Source organism: Cupressus sempervirens, chromosome 3 (genome assembly GCF_028749045.1).
Source record: "Cupressus sempervirens isolate cs-2001-9-10 chromosome 3, ASM2874904v1, whole genome shotgun sequence".
NCBI lineage: Eukaryota > Viridiplantae > Streptophyta > Pinopsida > Cupressales > Cupressaceae > Cupressus > Cupressus sempervirens.
The window spans coordinates 873853602-873870442 of record NC_143120.1 but is presented as its reverse complement, the minus strand read 5'-3'; the positions used below and the strand labels follow the sequence as shown (position 1 = coordinate 873870442).

The following is a 16841-nucleotide window of genomic DNA, read 5'->3' as shown; positions in this document are numbered from 1 at the left end:
TAATTTGATTTAATTAATTTAATTAATTAAGTTGTTCAAAATAATGAATATTTTATGAAGATAACTAATTAATTATTTTAATTAAATAAATAAGTGGTACTAAGTTAATTATTTATAAAGTTATCAAATAAATAAATATTAAAAGGTAACTTTATATTTAATTAATTTAATAAAGTGACTTAAATAAAATAATATATCATAAAGTCAATAAAAATAAAATAATTTCTAGAAGCTTCTAGATTGTGGGCCAACCTCTTGAGGAAAAAGTATAAATAGACATGATGGGCCTCATTCTCATCATCCAGGAATTGATGATTGTTTGATATGATTATTTGGTAGAGAAGCCAGCTAGAGTTTCAGCCATTGGAGGATCTTTGGGGATGAAAACCCTCATTGGTTACGCAATTTTGAGACTGTGAGATACTAGCTGAATTATTGTTGATTGTAGGCTTTACTTCAGAAGTTCAATCTTGTGCTTCACAGTGGAGATTATTTGAGTACAATAGTTGATGTATTATTGTACTTGCAACAGCTGATGTATTGTTGCATTTGATGGAGAAGTGACTTCAGCAACTGATCTTTTGCTGAAATTGATTATGTTATTGAGCAGGATCAGTACAGACCTTCATAATCTACTGTCATGGAGGTTGATCAGCCTATGTGAGTCTCACGTTTTTGCTCATACCTTTCGATTGAGGGGGTCAATCATTCTGGGTATTATTTGCATTGTCATCATAGGCATTTTAATTGCTGCTATAAATGAATACTTAGAAAATCAAATTTGGCACTATTGTCAAACAATTGTAAGCCAAAAGTCTTGACCAATTCATAGCATCATTGTAGTAGACATTTTATTGCAAAGAAGGAAATATAAGTTGTTGGTCAACTACTATTGTAATAGAATATGTTATTGCCATTCATGATCAACTTTTTAGTATGCATACCAAATGTTTGTTAAAATACCACTTCGCTGTAAGTGCATAAATGTCATCTTAGGTTGCATCCAAAGTGTTTGTCATAATTACTAGTTGTTGTAGCTGCATATTGCAAGTAGTTTCAGTCACATATATGCATTGAATATTGTCAAAATAAGTTGCATATTCATGTTAGGTCATTGTTTAGTCAATTTAGAGTCATTTGTAAACATTCTCATTAATGCTAATTGAAGAAAAGAGTCATTAAAGCAAACTGAAATGTTATATCAGTCATGTGACCCTTGTATGTAAAGTGTTTGATGAAATTCTTTGAGCCTTCAATCAGTATTTTAAAGTCAGATTTGAGCAGGGTCATTACAAATAAGTAGAAGAGCAGATGGAATAAAAAGGGATGGAAGAAGAGTAATATATTGAAACATATAATCAGATTTTTTTTAATCTGATTTATATATCTATCAGAAAGAGTGAACAAAAATGAAATATTAAGTAAGAATATTTGAGAGCAGCATAAGTGAGGAGTAATTAAATAAGGAATTTGAGTGGCTGCAGATGGAAGTATAAAAGAGCAGAATATTAAAAAGATTGAAATATAAATATATACTCAGACTTTTAAATCTGTATATATATTTAACAGTAAGATATATGTTAAGAAGTAAAAAAAATAAAAGGAGGGGGAATATATTTAAAGGATATTAATAAGAGAATGTGTGAGCAGATTGAATAAAAGAAATATATATATATATAGAAGAGAGTGTACAAATATAAAAAGAGAATTTTGTAAATCAAGATATTTCAATATTGAAAGCTGACTTCTAGAAGCAAGAGTGTGTATGTGCTGAAAGAAAAATTCATATAGAGATAATTTCAAAAGAGAGAAATTGTGCAATCAAAATATCCATCATTAGTTGAGGGAGCAAAATTGGCAAGGTGGAAAGGAAGTTCAAGTGCAATGGGTTGGTGCTAACAAAGATAACTGAGGGAGTTGGAGCTTTCTGTAGGTTGGAGCCTATTAAGTGTGGGAATTGGAGCTTCTAGTGAGTCGGTGCTCATAACCATAGAGGTTGTAGCCTACAAAGCACGTCGTAGCCTACAAATCATTGTAAAAGAACAAAGTCTATATAGAAAACATTTATTTGCCATGGTTTTCTCCCGCATTGGGTTTCCACATAAATCTTGTGTTATTGTGTTCATGTGCATAATTGTTCATTTCAGCATTTGAAGTTAATTGTTTAACTAAAACTTTTAAATTGGTAAATTCGTTATTATATTGATTCGCACCCCCCCCCCCCCCCCCCCCCACTATTAGTATAATTGTGTGCTCTTCAATTGATATCAGAACTGGTTCCTTCTATAAAGCTTAACCGGTTGAAGGTAGATCTATTGAGCACACATGGGAGAAAAGAAAAGAAATAAGAGGAAAGAAAATACAAAGAAGATTATTAATAACAATGCACCAACTACTAGAAATGAAGTGATCAATAGTGAATTGTTTGAAAATGGTACTGACTCCATATGTTGCAATGATTGTATTGGCATTATTGAAACAAATATATGGAACAATTCAGAGGCGAATATATATGATGAGGTGGCATTTGAAATATATATGGCGGCAGAAAATGATGATATGATGAATCAAGATGACCTTGAGAATGATGGAATAAAGATGATCCAAGAAGATTCAAAAGAAGTCCTAGGTAATGGAAAGCTCAAACATGGATCCATTACATATAAAGAAGATAATGGAAGCAATGAATCAAATGCTAAGGAAGTCTCCAATGATGAAGGATCTAATACATATAAAGAAGATGAAAAGGTCGACAGTCAAGATGAGGATGTCGATATCATGGAAGAACTTCATTATGCTTATAAAGAAAATAAAAAACTAAACAAGGAAAATGCAAAACTGAGATCTCAAATTCAAGAATTGTATGAAGTGCAAAAGGAATCAAGTGAAGCAATTAGAAAGTTGAAAGAGCAATTAGAAGCATCAAAACTATTTCAAGATGAGATGATAACAAAGTTGAATGCAAAAGAAGTGGATTGTGCTAAATTGGAGGAGGAAGTCATCATATTGAAAAATGATTTGGAGAAAACCACTATAAATTTGAATACTACTCCTAAATTTGAAAAGACCACTGAAATTCTGATGGAGATAATTGATAGTCAAAGACCATCTATGAGAAAGACTGGAGTATGAAGGAGAGCAAAACAAATAGGATCATACATTCAAAGGTTTCATCAAAGAAGCAAGTAGTGTGGCAGATTTATCTAAGAAAGAGGAAGAAATTGAAAGATATGTTGAAGTGCTGATCAATCCTATCAAAGATAAATATGAGGACAGAATCAGAAAACCTTTTCCTTCTAGCCAAAAGCATAAATCAGAATTTCGACATGATTTCTATGGATATTGTTATTTCATGCAAATACTTTGGTCACCAAGTAGGAGAATGCATAACACAAAATGGATGGAGAAATAGAAACTATTATGGACACATAGCACAGCATTGCAATTATAGATTCTTAAAATCAAATGTAGGCTATAACAAAAATTATACAAAGAACAAACAAAAGGCTCTATCTTTGTATGGAGAAAGAAACCTAGAAATGACAATAAGAAGAATGAATCTTTATGGACTTCGAGGCAAGTTAATCACAAAAGAAAAACTACAAAAGTTTGGAGAAAGAAGATTATCAAAGAAGAAGAAGAAAACAATGCAAGTGCAACTTGCATTTCATACACTTCTTAGTTGAGAGAAAGCATGATCTCAGGGGGAGATACAAACAAAAGCACTCATTAAACCTTAAACCCTTTGAAAATTGTCATGCAATAGTCGTGCCATTTCTAACCTTGCTTTAGATTTATACAAAGTAACAAAACTGACTTATGCCTAATGTTAGATGCTCACTTAAGCTGATCCAAAATGTATAGATAAAGGGGTGAATTTTTCCCATCGGATGAGTATCAAAAATGTATAATCTAAATCTCTAATCCCTCTATATAATTCATTCCAAATGAATTTCATATTTTGACTCTACTATGAAGTCTTCCTCACATCTGTTATAAAATCACCCATAATTCTATAACAAGATGATCATAGTAATCTCTTTTAAAGTCTACAATATACATCGTATTTATTCTCCATTAGTCTACAATGATCTCCAAGAATGCACTCCTTTCATATTGTTGGTGAATAGATTTGTTCTTCAAAAATAAATACGCAAACTAACTCCAAATGCCTAGAAAGAAGAACAAATAACCACTAGCAATTGGATAGATTATCATTGGATTGATAATCTTCCTTTGAATTGAGAGGTACAACTCCCTCGTGTAAGCAATAAAACGAATGAAAGACCCAAGTGCTTTTTACCAAAAAGCTAAGGTATATGATTATGTATGCGAAATAAATAAACTGACTACCAGCAAAGTGGAGTATAAATTAAACACAATTTACTTATAGAGAATAGAACCATAATATGAACATTGGAAAATAGGCTTGCAGCACATATAGATGTTAATAAAAAATAACACACTGCACAAAATTGAATAATATCCAAAAGTAATCCATAGAACACAGAGAAATAGGGGCCCAGAGAATGGCAGCACAAATATTCTATTATATTCATATACAAAACAAAAAGATCACAATCATTTTAATCAAATCAAAAAAAAGTGCCTTTCTTTTCAAAATATCCTTTTCTTATCTCCCCACCACCACTTTACATTGCAAAAATTATTTCTTATATATATCCCCCTTCCCATTTCCACATTGACGGATATCAAAGAGAACTAAAACATGACAAAGAGCATCATTACTTAGATTTTTTGAATCCACAAATTATATGAATTCATTCGTAGTCAAATCTTTCATATCCTCATCAGGAAAGAGTCATTCAAATGTTGCCTGGTATCCATCACACACTTCCAAATCTCTATAGGTTGGTAGCCTTCCTGGTAGATTAGTATATTGGGTGCTATAGTATTTGGGTGTCAATGCATACCCAAGCAAATGTAGTAGTGGTCATTTTGTTCCATCGTTCTACGATAATTGTCTACAATTGTTTGAAGGTCTTTTGAGGATATTGCCCTTTTTATTTACAATTTGCTTGATCTTCTCAAGCCTATCCATGTCAGCATACCTAAGCATGATCATAATGGGCTCGGTGAGCTTAATGAGATATTCCACATGTTCTTACCATAAGTCATCCAATATCCTAAGCTTTATTTTGGATGCCATCTCACTGTTCCTTTGCCTCCATATAGCCCTATCATTTTTTATTACCATATTGGAAAGTGTCTCAAGACAATTACATTTGATGCAAAAAATGTCTCAGCAACCTGTAACATAAAATAAAGCAAAAATAATACTATTAGATACATACTTAGAAAATGAATACATTACACAATCCAAAAATCAGAAATTGTAAGATAATTTTTTTTTTAAATTAAATTACTAATTTGAGTTCAAGTTCACTTACCTTCAGTAACTCCAAACATGAGAACATTCTGAACATTCGTCATGTGGTGGTTTGTGATGAACATCTGGATGTCCCCAAATTTTGCATACACCTCTTTGATTCACTCAATACTCTTCTCAACCTTTTGTAGCATAAGATTGAGTGAATGAACTGCACAAGGTGTTCAAAAAGTATGATGGTATCTCTCTTCAACCAACAAACTAGCAGCTCTAAAATTCTTTACATCATTCATTACAACTTGAACAACATTTCTAGCACCCACTTCTTCAATGGTAGAGATGAGATATATTAGCAATAAATGTCCCATCTTTTACTTGCCCCTCACAATATACTACTTTCAAAAACATTGCTCCTCTAGGGAACACTGCCAAAACATTGATCAATGGATGATTTCTAGCATCTTTCCGCCCGTCTAAAACAATTGTTACCCCTGTCTCAATCCATGAAAACTTTATGGGCTTCAATTGTTCATCAATCAACTTGACCTCTTATCCAAAAAGGTGCTTCGTACTCTCTCAAAATAGGAACCTGAATACCCTGTAGGAGCTCCCTTAGCACTTCTCAACATCCCTTTGAAATATGGAGAATGAACAAGATTAAAAGACAGCCCATTTGTATACAAGCGTCTTGTCACATCAATGTCGACAATTTCTCTACTCTGATTTTTGAAATGCAATTTCTAGTGATCCCTTTCCTTTGTGTGTAAAGGGTGCTTCATTTTGAGAAATAGGGGCAGCTGGTATAGTATAGAAGGGGTGATCTTCTATCACAACATTTGTGGTGGATTTCATTCCCTTTTGTCTTTTTTTAGTTTTACTGCTACTGCGATCAATGGTATTTTGCCAACATTCTTGTCTCTCTTTTGCTTCCTCGTGTGTTTAAAGATACTTTAATACTAATGAATTTGACATAGGTACATTTCATTTTCTAGGACATTTCTTGACTCCTCTTCTAGGGCATCCACACAAATGGCCCACCACAGGATAATATGAACTATTCGTTTCTACATCACAACCCCAACATTGCCAATGAAAAGCACCACCTCCTGGAAGAAGACTTACATTATCCACATACTTCCACAAAAGGATAATTAGAACGGGGTTCTATTCTTTGTTGGGTATTGGCATTGCCTCCTGAGGAAGAGGTAGATCCCTTTGAAGTTCCTTTCCCTATGGCAAGAAATCATATATGTATTGAGAATGAAATTTTAGAGAAAACAATGACTAGATCTTATTCACAATGAAAGATAAATGGAAAAATAAAAAAACTTAAACAAAAAAAAAAGAAAATAGAACAAGGAATTACCTCTTATTGCCATTGTAAGCTTGCATAAGTGTAGGGATGAGGTACAAGCACTTCAAGATAGCTCACAAACCAATCTTCCAATTCCTCCTTGCACAAACAAATGCTTGCTAAACCACCTATTTGCTCTTGTTGAAGACAAAATAACCTTCTTGCACACCACAAATGAGTGTTAGATGCCAACAAAAGCCTTTCACATACACTTTTTAGGGTTAAGGAACTCAAAATATAATAAAATATGTCAAAAAATTCCAATTTTCTGTCGTTTGCAGGGCCCAACTCAAGAATGCAGTTCGCAAGTGGTTCAATCTCTTTCTAACTTTCTACCAAGTTCGCTCGAGTTCGATCGCTGATGCGACCAGTTCGAACTTGCAGGGAAAAAATCGAACCCTGCGTGAACTAGAGTTTAAATTGTACCCGAACTAGGTACCAATTCGAACCCTGCCTTGCTCCGGAGGGCAAAACGACAAACCAAGGTAACTAAGGTCTTATCCATACCAAGCCTTTGAAATTATATATCGCTGCCTCTACGCATTATTGTTTGTGTTGTTTACTAGTGAGTGTCTTCATGCCCCATTTTTCCTTGTTTTGTATTATTCTACTTTTGTATTTTTCTCCATTTTTTCTTATTTAAATTTGTCTTCCAATGCCACCCTTTCATAAAGCAATATAAATCACTGCATGATATATTATAAATGCACCCCTTGAATGAGATATGTTTAATCATTTATATTGTATACATGTACATTTATTTATGATTATTATTTTTATTTTATTATTACTATATTTATTTTATTATTATTTTTTATTTATTTACTATATCCACATTGAGAAAGAGAACATCACATGACCCTGTTATATATATCATGGCTAGGAAGGTGTGAGTTGCAGATGTAGAAAATTGCTGTTCTCTTAATTTTTTCTTCTTTATATTCACACCACCTACTTAATAAGAAATAGTAAGGAGGATTCAGAAACTTGCTCGCATTCATGAAACTATATTCTACATGGCTTAACTACGATTTTTTTATAATGGAGAAGGAAAATTTACAATAACTGTGATTTTAAGATGTAACTTTTTTTAGTAGGGGGATGGGGTCCCTCAGCTATCTCATCAGGAGTAGATAGGCATCCTCAGATGCCACTTGGAAAAGGTTCTTTTTACAAGGACAGCCCTTGAACTGCAAAAGGAGTTGTTGACAAGGACATCCCTTAAATTGCAGAACTGTCCAGCAATAACTACCATATAGGTGGTGCTCGTAGGGACAGAAACGTAACATTTTTGTGTCCATCCTGCCATCCCTAAGATGTCCCTGTTCTCAGTTTGAGTTAAAAAATCCTAGGTACATATTCCCATGGAACACCATGTTATCGGGATCATATGAACATTACACAACAAAGCTAAAATCTAAACTGCAAACCACAAAAAAGAAACGAAGTAACATCATTTGAATCTACACAGGAAGACAAATTAATAATTACTATTAATTGCTTTTTTTAATCAAATTGATTTATGAAATCAAACTGTGTCGTCTCTAACAACAGATATTTGGCAAATAAATAGACAAAAAAATATACATCACACCAACATCTCCTATAGGTTTTTATTGAGTTTTACTTTAAATGTCTGCCCCAGTTCTGTTTATTTCCATATTTTACCCACCAAACAAATATATTGCAAGAAGAATTTCATAGATAGTGATATGTTTAATACCATACCTGGGTGATTGCCCCAAAGCTCCCAAGAGTGATATTCGGAATGAAAAAAGGAATCCCCAGTTTCACTTTTTTCGGCAGTGCAGCTAGAAAATGTCCAACTTCCTAGTAAGATGAGTAAAAGCCACATATCATAAGTATGCCATACGCATGGAGGTAATATGAATAGTTTCTATAAATTAAATTTTAACACATAAGTAGAATATACACCAGCAGATTGAAAAATAGCTTAGAACAAATTACAATGCAAGTTTGAGTAGTAGATGAAGCTCAGATAATTTCATTAACAAAATATGCCATTTTACGAAACAAAGAACTATTAGCAAGAACTATGACCCTGTCATGAACTAGCATGCTCGCAGAATTTCAAGCAGAGGGAACCATGGCAACATGCTCACACAAGACTAAATCAATGGACCCAATGCAACATTGGAATTCACTCCACATTTCTTCATAACACAATGCTATAAAAATTCAAAAAAATGAACAGCAATCTTCCAAGCAACTTGACAGTTGTGTTGCATCACTCTTTCACAAACTTTTTGCATAATTGTTCAAACTGCATGATTAGAGATGTGATGTTATTTGAAATTATTTAAACATTTGCTGATAGATTAATGGAATTAATGATGTAAATTCTAGCATCTAATATTTTGCTATATAGAAATCTGGTGTGATAGAAGATTATGTCTAACTACCATTGTCTGTCTAAGTTGATGCAGGAGAGTAGATTGCCCTTAGTAAAAGGAGGAAGAGTATCATCAGGGGGAGGAGTGCAAACATAAGGAAAGGTCAAAGTTACCATCTTTGCCACGATCAAGAAGATAAGGTTTTTGCCAAGTGCCAAGAGATAAGTAAACCCTTAGGGCTTGTTTGACTACCCTAGAGTCATAGGGTCAAGTTAGTGGTCGTAAGTTTCTAGTTAACCAATCAGTTTGGTCGAGGTTACCTTGTCTTGTTAGATCCTGTCTGAGAATCTAATCAAACTTTTGAAGAGAACTTACAATGATTTTGAATGGATCTATAATTTTAATCTTATAGAGAAATCAATCATTCAACCAATCTTAAAATGATAACTTCATAGTGTTATATGTGTGTGTGTGTATCTGTCTGTGTGTGTGTGTGTGTATATATATATCTTTGTGTGTGTATGTATATATGTATATGTGTGTGTGTGTGTGCGCGCGCGCACATATATATGTACGCACAAAGATTTGTGAAGCAATAAGATCGATGCATATAAGTAAAAGAGTGTGTGTGTGTGTGTGTGTGTGTGTGAATGTTATGTATGTAGAGTATATCTCTCAAATATAAATATAGATATATCTACTTATATTATATATATGAATTCTCATTTTAACATAATCAAATTTGAGAATTTGAATTCATTAAATAACAGCTGAAAGCCGACTTGGCACTTCAAACTTGCATTTGGCAGAGACTATGAGTAGTGGGCATTACTGCAACACATCCTCAATGGCAGTAGGAAAGTTTTCATAGGCTGTAACACATATTGCATAAGCCACAAATGATCTTTCAAGATCATGAATTACATAAAAGTATTGATGGTAACATATACCCAGCAGCAATGATCTTGTCTTTCAAAATCATTGCCAAACTACTACAGATCATTGGGTAATTTATTTTTTGATCAGTAATGGACCGAAGCCTAGATTAGTTATTATTTGTTAGAATTAATTAGTATTATATGCTATTCTCACGTAGATTCGAACCCAATACCTCTCACATCAGAGGCTCACAAGTTACCATTGTGTTGTAGCCTTTTGCAAAGATTATTGGGTAATTGAATAAGACAACAGTAATTGGAATTCATCAGGGGACCACAATAGAGGAAGTTATCTTGCTGTTATCAACCTCATTCACCTAATCAGGAATGTCAATTCTCATTCAACTAATCATTTTTAATTTGAATCTCACAAATTGGGATGTTATCATCATATATTGAAAGATCGCCAACCCATGCTGCTGTGATTCTTCTAAATTTACCAACTTGCTGATTGAAGGATTTTATGAGAGTCCTGACAATTTTTGATGAGTTTGATTCTCAGAAGGCAATTAGGGGATTCTGCTTGCTACTTTGCCAATGTACAAATACTTTGAATGTAAAATATATTGAAATAATAGACTGATAACTTATTTCAAAAATCTAATCTTCATGACCGTAATGTCCCCTTTTTAGCTCGCCATGGTCGGTTGTTCAGATTAGCCTATCAGTGGCCCTCATAGGCTAACTCAGCTAGATGCTCTCAATTAGCAGTGCCAAATGCCAATTCCCACTCCAAAGGTCAGGGATGTTCAGGATTGCTGTGTTTGAGTCAGACTGGCACACTTACTGTTTACAGAAAGTGTCTATTCCGGGAAAGTCGGGGTTACTATCTTTAGCAAGGAACCAGAATAGTTTAGCACCAGTATGGAGTTATGGTGACATTGACAGAGCCTTCATTTTGAGGTTTACTATTCATAGTAAGTAGGTTATGTCATGTTATTTTTGGCAGTACACCTAGTCTTGGTGTTAGTAGAGTTCTTGAGATGACTGATTTGGGATAAATCTATTGGCCCTAGAAAAAGGTGTTAATTATTAATAAAATACCGTTCAATAATAGAATATACTTTATTAATAATTAATTATAAATGAGCTATTATAAAGCCATAAGTGGGGCCAAAGTCATTAATATTGTTTGACTTGGCGCCAAAGACCAAGGCATTTATAAATGAATTAATAAGTCAACCTTGCATCTAAAACGCAAATATATTAATCATTAATGTATCTTCTTGAAAAAGCTACTAGGCTATGAGGAGTTATAAAAAGGGAGTCGACAGAAAAGAAAGTATCATTGTGAATTGTTCAGTTTGTTTGCACTTGGTGAAGACTTTAAACTTCTAAGGGTTTCAGAATGTATTAGTTGTTTGCAGTGGTTGGTGTTTGAATTCTTTATATTTCCACATTGCAGATTGTAGAGGCTGAAGAATTTATTAATTGCAGATCACAGCTAGTGTAAAGACCTGCATTTGGGAATTGAAGGCAGCCACAGGTCATTTAGGCCTCATGTGAGTACAAAAATAGGTGACGTTAAGGCCCAAGAAGGCAAGTTTTGGGCTGTTTGTGCCTTACACTTTAGCATCAAGGAATTGAGGATTTCAGCTCTGCATCATTCCTTTATTCAAAAAATTTCAATACTTGTGTTTTCTTATTCAGGTTTCAGCATTTGCATTTGTCAATTCTATATGCATGAAAAGTCATTGTAGATATTATCATTTGGTGATTAAGAAGATTAAGGTTATATAGTGCAAAGTATGCTAGCTAGTTTATATTCCTAGAAATGTTATTTTTTATTTCCAATATTGTCAAAAGAATCCAAAAAAATCACAAACTCTGAAAACACAGCAAAATATTATAAAACTTGCAAAAATAATACATTTCTGTGACATTCATCAGAGATAGAACCATTGGGGTTCTAACAATAACAGAAAACATTGATTACCAAATTCGAATAATTTGTCACAGCCAAAATAGCGAAGAGCACACCAGGAGTCCCCATACTAGCCTGGAAATGTGATTTTTTATTGAACGAAGAGGTGAAACTGGCAATACTAGAGTAGATAGATGGTGACAATACCTCCAATGAGGTTTATTTACATCAACTATAATTATCAAAAGAAGTTATGGATGAAATGTATAGATCTGCTACAGTTTCCTCTAGGTCTGCAGGCAAGGTCACCAATTTTGATAAGTTTTCCACATTGAAATGTTGATAGTAGTTGTTGTCACAAAAATTTGTACCTTTGTCTGATGTGTTATCCCCAAGCAACCTTGTGAAACATGGAAACGGTCTCCAAGTGTGGAACATGCACATGTGAGATTGAATCTCAAGGGAAGGTTGGCTTCCTTACAATCAAAGTGCACCTAGACTACTAACTTGAGGGGAAAAGTAAAGAAAGAATGCTTGAAAAGTAAAAGGGTAATGTACCAGACTGAAACTTTGGTTACTCCTTGCCATTAATACACATATAGCACCCAACTTACACAAGTCTCACTCTAATCTACCCTCTTAGTACTCATATGCAGGCTACAACTTCATGGGTGTGCCAGGAAGATGCATGAACAAGACAATAGCTATCAAGATGATTTAAACTAACAGATAAACTAAGAGATCATAAAAAAGAAATTAATACCAGGCAAAAATAGACATTTTAATTAATATATGGCAAGAGAAAAGTTATAGTTGCAGAGCACAGCTACTGCAAAGAACCACAAAGAGAACTCCGGAAATTATCTACAAGATCGCCTGTTAAAGAGCTGGCATAGCTCTAATTTTAGCCTTGTTAAAAAACCAACCACACTAGAGTTAAGGTTGCAAAATAATAAGATAACAAAATCAGATCAAAAATTATCACTGCATGTATCCTGGTCATGAAGTGACTGAACATGGCCAAAAGAATGCATCTGCAGCAAGAACAATGTTTCCGATGGAAGCTAAAATCACTGGAAATCATAAAGAGGCATAGACAGCAGCTGGATGGCATGTACAAGCTAAAAAATGTAGTTTGGCCCTAATTTTATGTTATCGGCCCATCTTATGGTTGCAAAAGGTCAAATTGTGACACTGAAAATAATCGTTGAACACATGTTAGCCCACCTTGCTGACATGGCATTGACCAGTTGACTTCGCCATTTTGCAACTTACTATAGTGAGATGAAAAGAGGGAAATGTGAAATGAGGACACATTTTCACAATTTTGCAAAGAATTCCAGCGAGCCAGAAAACAACAAATGTGAAACAGTGACACAATTTTCCCATTTTGCAAAAACTACAACGAGCCGGAAAACAAGAAACGTGAAATAGCGAAACACATCGCCATTTTGAAAAGAACTCCTTTTCGCCCTTGTGGAATTGCAAAATGGGAAACTTGTGATGCCCCACCAGGAAGATAACACATTGTGTTTGTCATGATAGAGTTTTAGCTCATGATGGAGATGTGTCAGATTGGTTATCTATGTTGGGCTTAACGGTGGTAAAAATAACCAATATTTATGGTGACTCAGAGGAGATGCTTGCCTGCTAAGTATATGAACAATGGCCTTTAACCAATCCATTGGGTGTGGAGTTTCTTCCTCAAAAAGTTGGCAAGATCACCAGCTCTAATACCACTAAAAGATCCCTAACCCACACTGCTCTAATTTTTCTGAATTTAATCACTTGCTGATTGAAGGATTGTATGAGAGTTTTGACAGTTTTTTATGAATTTGATTCACAGATGGTATTTATAGAGGTTTTGCTTGCTTCTTTGCCAGTGAACAACTGACTCTAAATGCAAGATATACTGAAATAATAGACCGATAAATTATTTCAAGATTCTGATCTTCATAATAGCAAACACTCATACCAAATTTGAAAAATGTATTGCAACTAGAATGGTTAAAAGCATACTACGAATCCCCATACTAGCCTAGAAATGTGTTTTTTTATTGACTGAACTAGTGAAACTAGCAATACAAGAGCACCCAGATGGTGACATGACCTCCAATGAGGTTTATTTGCATCAACTATAATTTTCAAAATCAATTATGGAGGAAATGGATAGATCTCCTACAATTTCCTCATGACATGCAGGCAAAGTCACCAATTTTGACAAGTTTTCCACACCAAAATGTTGATAGTAACCATGTATTCTTATAAGAGCTTGAAAGAGCCACATGTGGGGACTTAAAATTCGTAAGATTTTATAGAGTACCTAGTTGAAAAATTTTGCAAAAGTACCCTCTATAAGTGCTTTTCATGCCTAAGTACCCAGTTGTCATTTTGATTTCTATCATGAGTTTCAGGTTTTCATTGTCTTTTATTTTATATATCCATGCACCTTAGGTCTTTCGTTTGAAGTTTTGAGTCATTTGGTAAGGTGTCGCTTTGAGCACTTGTCATTTTTGCATTTTCACCCAAGTGTCAAACAGTGTTCAGCGGGCTAGTTTGCATTTGAATATCTTGCACCCAGTTAAGTGTCATGACCGCCACTTTGGGGATATTTAACATGCATATCAGATAACCCGTGTTTCAGATTTCAAATCGTTTCAATAAGTTCTGATAGGGTTTTAAGTTCCCAAAGTTGGTTGTTAATTGTTGTCTTGATGTTGCACTTTGTTCAGAAATCCAAGAAGCCCTATTTAACTAAGTGTAATTTAGACCTAGTTGACCCTAATGAGAAAATTCCTCCATCCCCACATTCTAGAGGTCATAGACATTTTGTGTTCCAAGTTTGAGCCCTTAAAGAATTTGTTTGATTAGTTTTCAAACGTGATTCCAAATGCAATTTCTAACATACTGATGCAGATCAGTTTTACAGAATGATTAGGAGGCTTGTTCGTGCTGCTATAACTTTGAGCCTGTGATAGATGAGACTAAAATTAAATCACACCACTATATTCTACACTGAAAATGCTCCAAGCTTGTCAGTTTTCAACTCTTGATGAATTCATTTGAGCACTTTCCTAAAGCCATTCCATTTGCAAAAATCATTATTTTGCCAAGGTGTCTAGTTCTGCAATTCCTAGTAGTCAACTTTGAAGACTTACCAAACGGGCTCAATTATCCATCATGAGCCCAAAATTTATCCACATATTCTCCATATCAAAGTGAACCTATATCCAAGGTTTCAATTCCCCATGGGGTCGTTTGGCCAGTTTTTGAAGTCAAATCCAAATGCAATTTTCTGTGTTTCACATGTTTGAATGCAGATTAATTTCAAAAGATCAATTTCAATAATTAGTAACTTTTGATCCAAAGGTTGTCATGACACGAAATTTTGCAGACTAAAGGAGTATGGACCAAAGAATATGCATGTTTAGCCCAGAGGCCTAAAGGCCCAGTTATTTGTTTTTGTCAGTTTTTAAGGACAGTCAAGGTGGCAATTCATTCTAAATCTAACACTTTGGCAGAAAAGATGGAATTAATAATCTCAATGCTCAAGGGTAATAAAATTGATGACCAGGTTGGATTGTTGAGATGCCCAGGGTTTTCCAGAACAGTTGGGCATTTGAAATCGAAAAACTTTTTTAGCCAAGTCACTTTACGATCCAACTTAGCCTATCAAAGTATTATTGCTTCAAGAAAAAATCTGCATTATAATATTTAAAGTTACCTTCATTTGAGTGACAATGTTGAAATCAATTCAAATGAATGATTAGAAGGGGCAAGTGTTTATTGGAAGTATTATTGAAATGAGCATTAATGGTGCCTTTTCTCTTATGCATGGCATTCGATATGCACATATCATCATTAGAGATCAAAGGTGATGCTCAACTTGTAACAAGATAAACCATGCAAATTGGATTTTGTTTTTTTAAATAAAAATTAGTGATCATGCATGCCCAATGAAATTTCAAACAAATTTCTAACTATGCAATTGGCTCGTTTGGGCACAAAAGGGCATGGGGCAGCGTTTTCAAAGGGGAGACTTGTATGCTGCTCGCAGAGGGTCTATTTGACCCATGTTGAAGGCAATCAGATACGATAAGTTTGTAGGGTTTTTGTTTGATGCCAAACTAGCACATTTGTAGGGTGAATCTGCATTTGTAGTGTGGGAGAGGCACAATGTTTTGTTTTAGATTGTGCAAAACACTGTTGAAAGCATAGATCGGGGCTATTCTCTTGACCACACAATAAGCAATGAAGGAGAAATTGAAATATACAAGGGAATCTCATGGCTCATGCTTGTCATGATCCACTTTAGTATAGTTTTTCCTCTGAACTATTATCAAAAACCTTTCTCAGTGATAATGTGTTATGAGCTCTTCATCAGTGGGATGGAACCCGAATCCTGGAGCAAAATGTCCATTCACCCTTATCTGCAACGGTAGCCAACTTAAAAACTTCCATTTTGAATTATCTTCCAATCTGCTCACAAAAATACAAGAAAACAAATGGATGTTTTGACTAGCATCCCAACTTGCTTGGCCTTTTGCAAATCTAAAACGCGGGTTGTGGGGAGATTTTGTGTTGATTTCAAAATGGGTTTTTGGGAGAGGTGGCACTAATTTCTTATTGTGCGGAAGCATAGATTAGAGATGAATACAAATGAATTCTTTGGCTAGTCTGAAATGGATTCTCTCAACTTATACAGTGTTGATGCATGGGCTATTTTAAGGGCCATCATCCATGTTAGCAAGCCAAGCCTCGTCTCTACCTAAACTGTTCACCAAAAGGGTCTCTTTTTTTTAATTGAACTAATATGGATTTGATCTACGTTTTTTTAGGTGGTATGGCCCGTGTTACTGAGCACCGATGGAAGATGAAAGAATGCACACTAGAGGTCAGGTATCCATGCTTTGTTTGGGTTGTTTTGATAATGTCATGCTGGATGTTGTTAAGATGTTTTATCCCACATTGGTGGGATAAT

The 16841-nt window shown here is 34.5% G+C and overlaps 1 protein-coding gene across 1 annotated transcript in view; it reads right to left on the bottom strand.

Annotated features, from left to right (window-relative positions):
* The window catches only part of EGY1 (Peptidase M50 family protein), a 192880-nt gene that overhangs the window by 108827 nt on the left and 67212 nt on the right, over positions 1–16841 (bottom strand). Inside the window, exon 4 of the mRNA XM_089822253.1 lies at positions 8433–8534. Within this exon, the coding sequence (XP_089678379.1) occupies positions 8433–8534 (102 nt within the window). The remainder of the gene's footprint in view (positions 1–8432; positions 8535–16841) is intronic.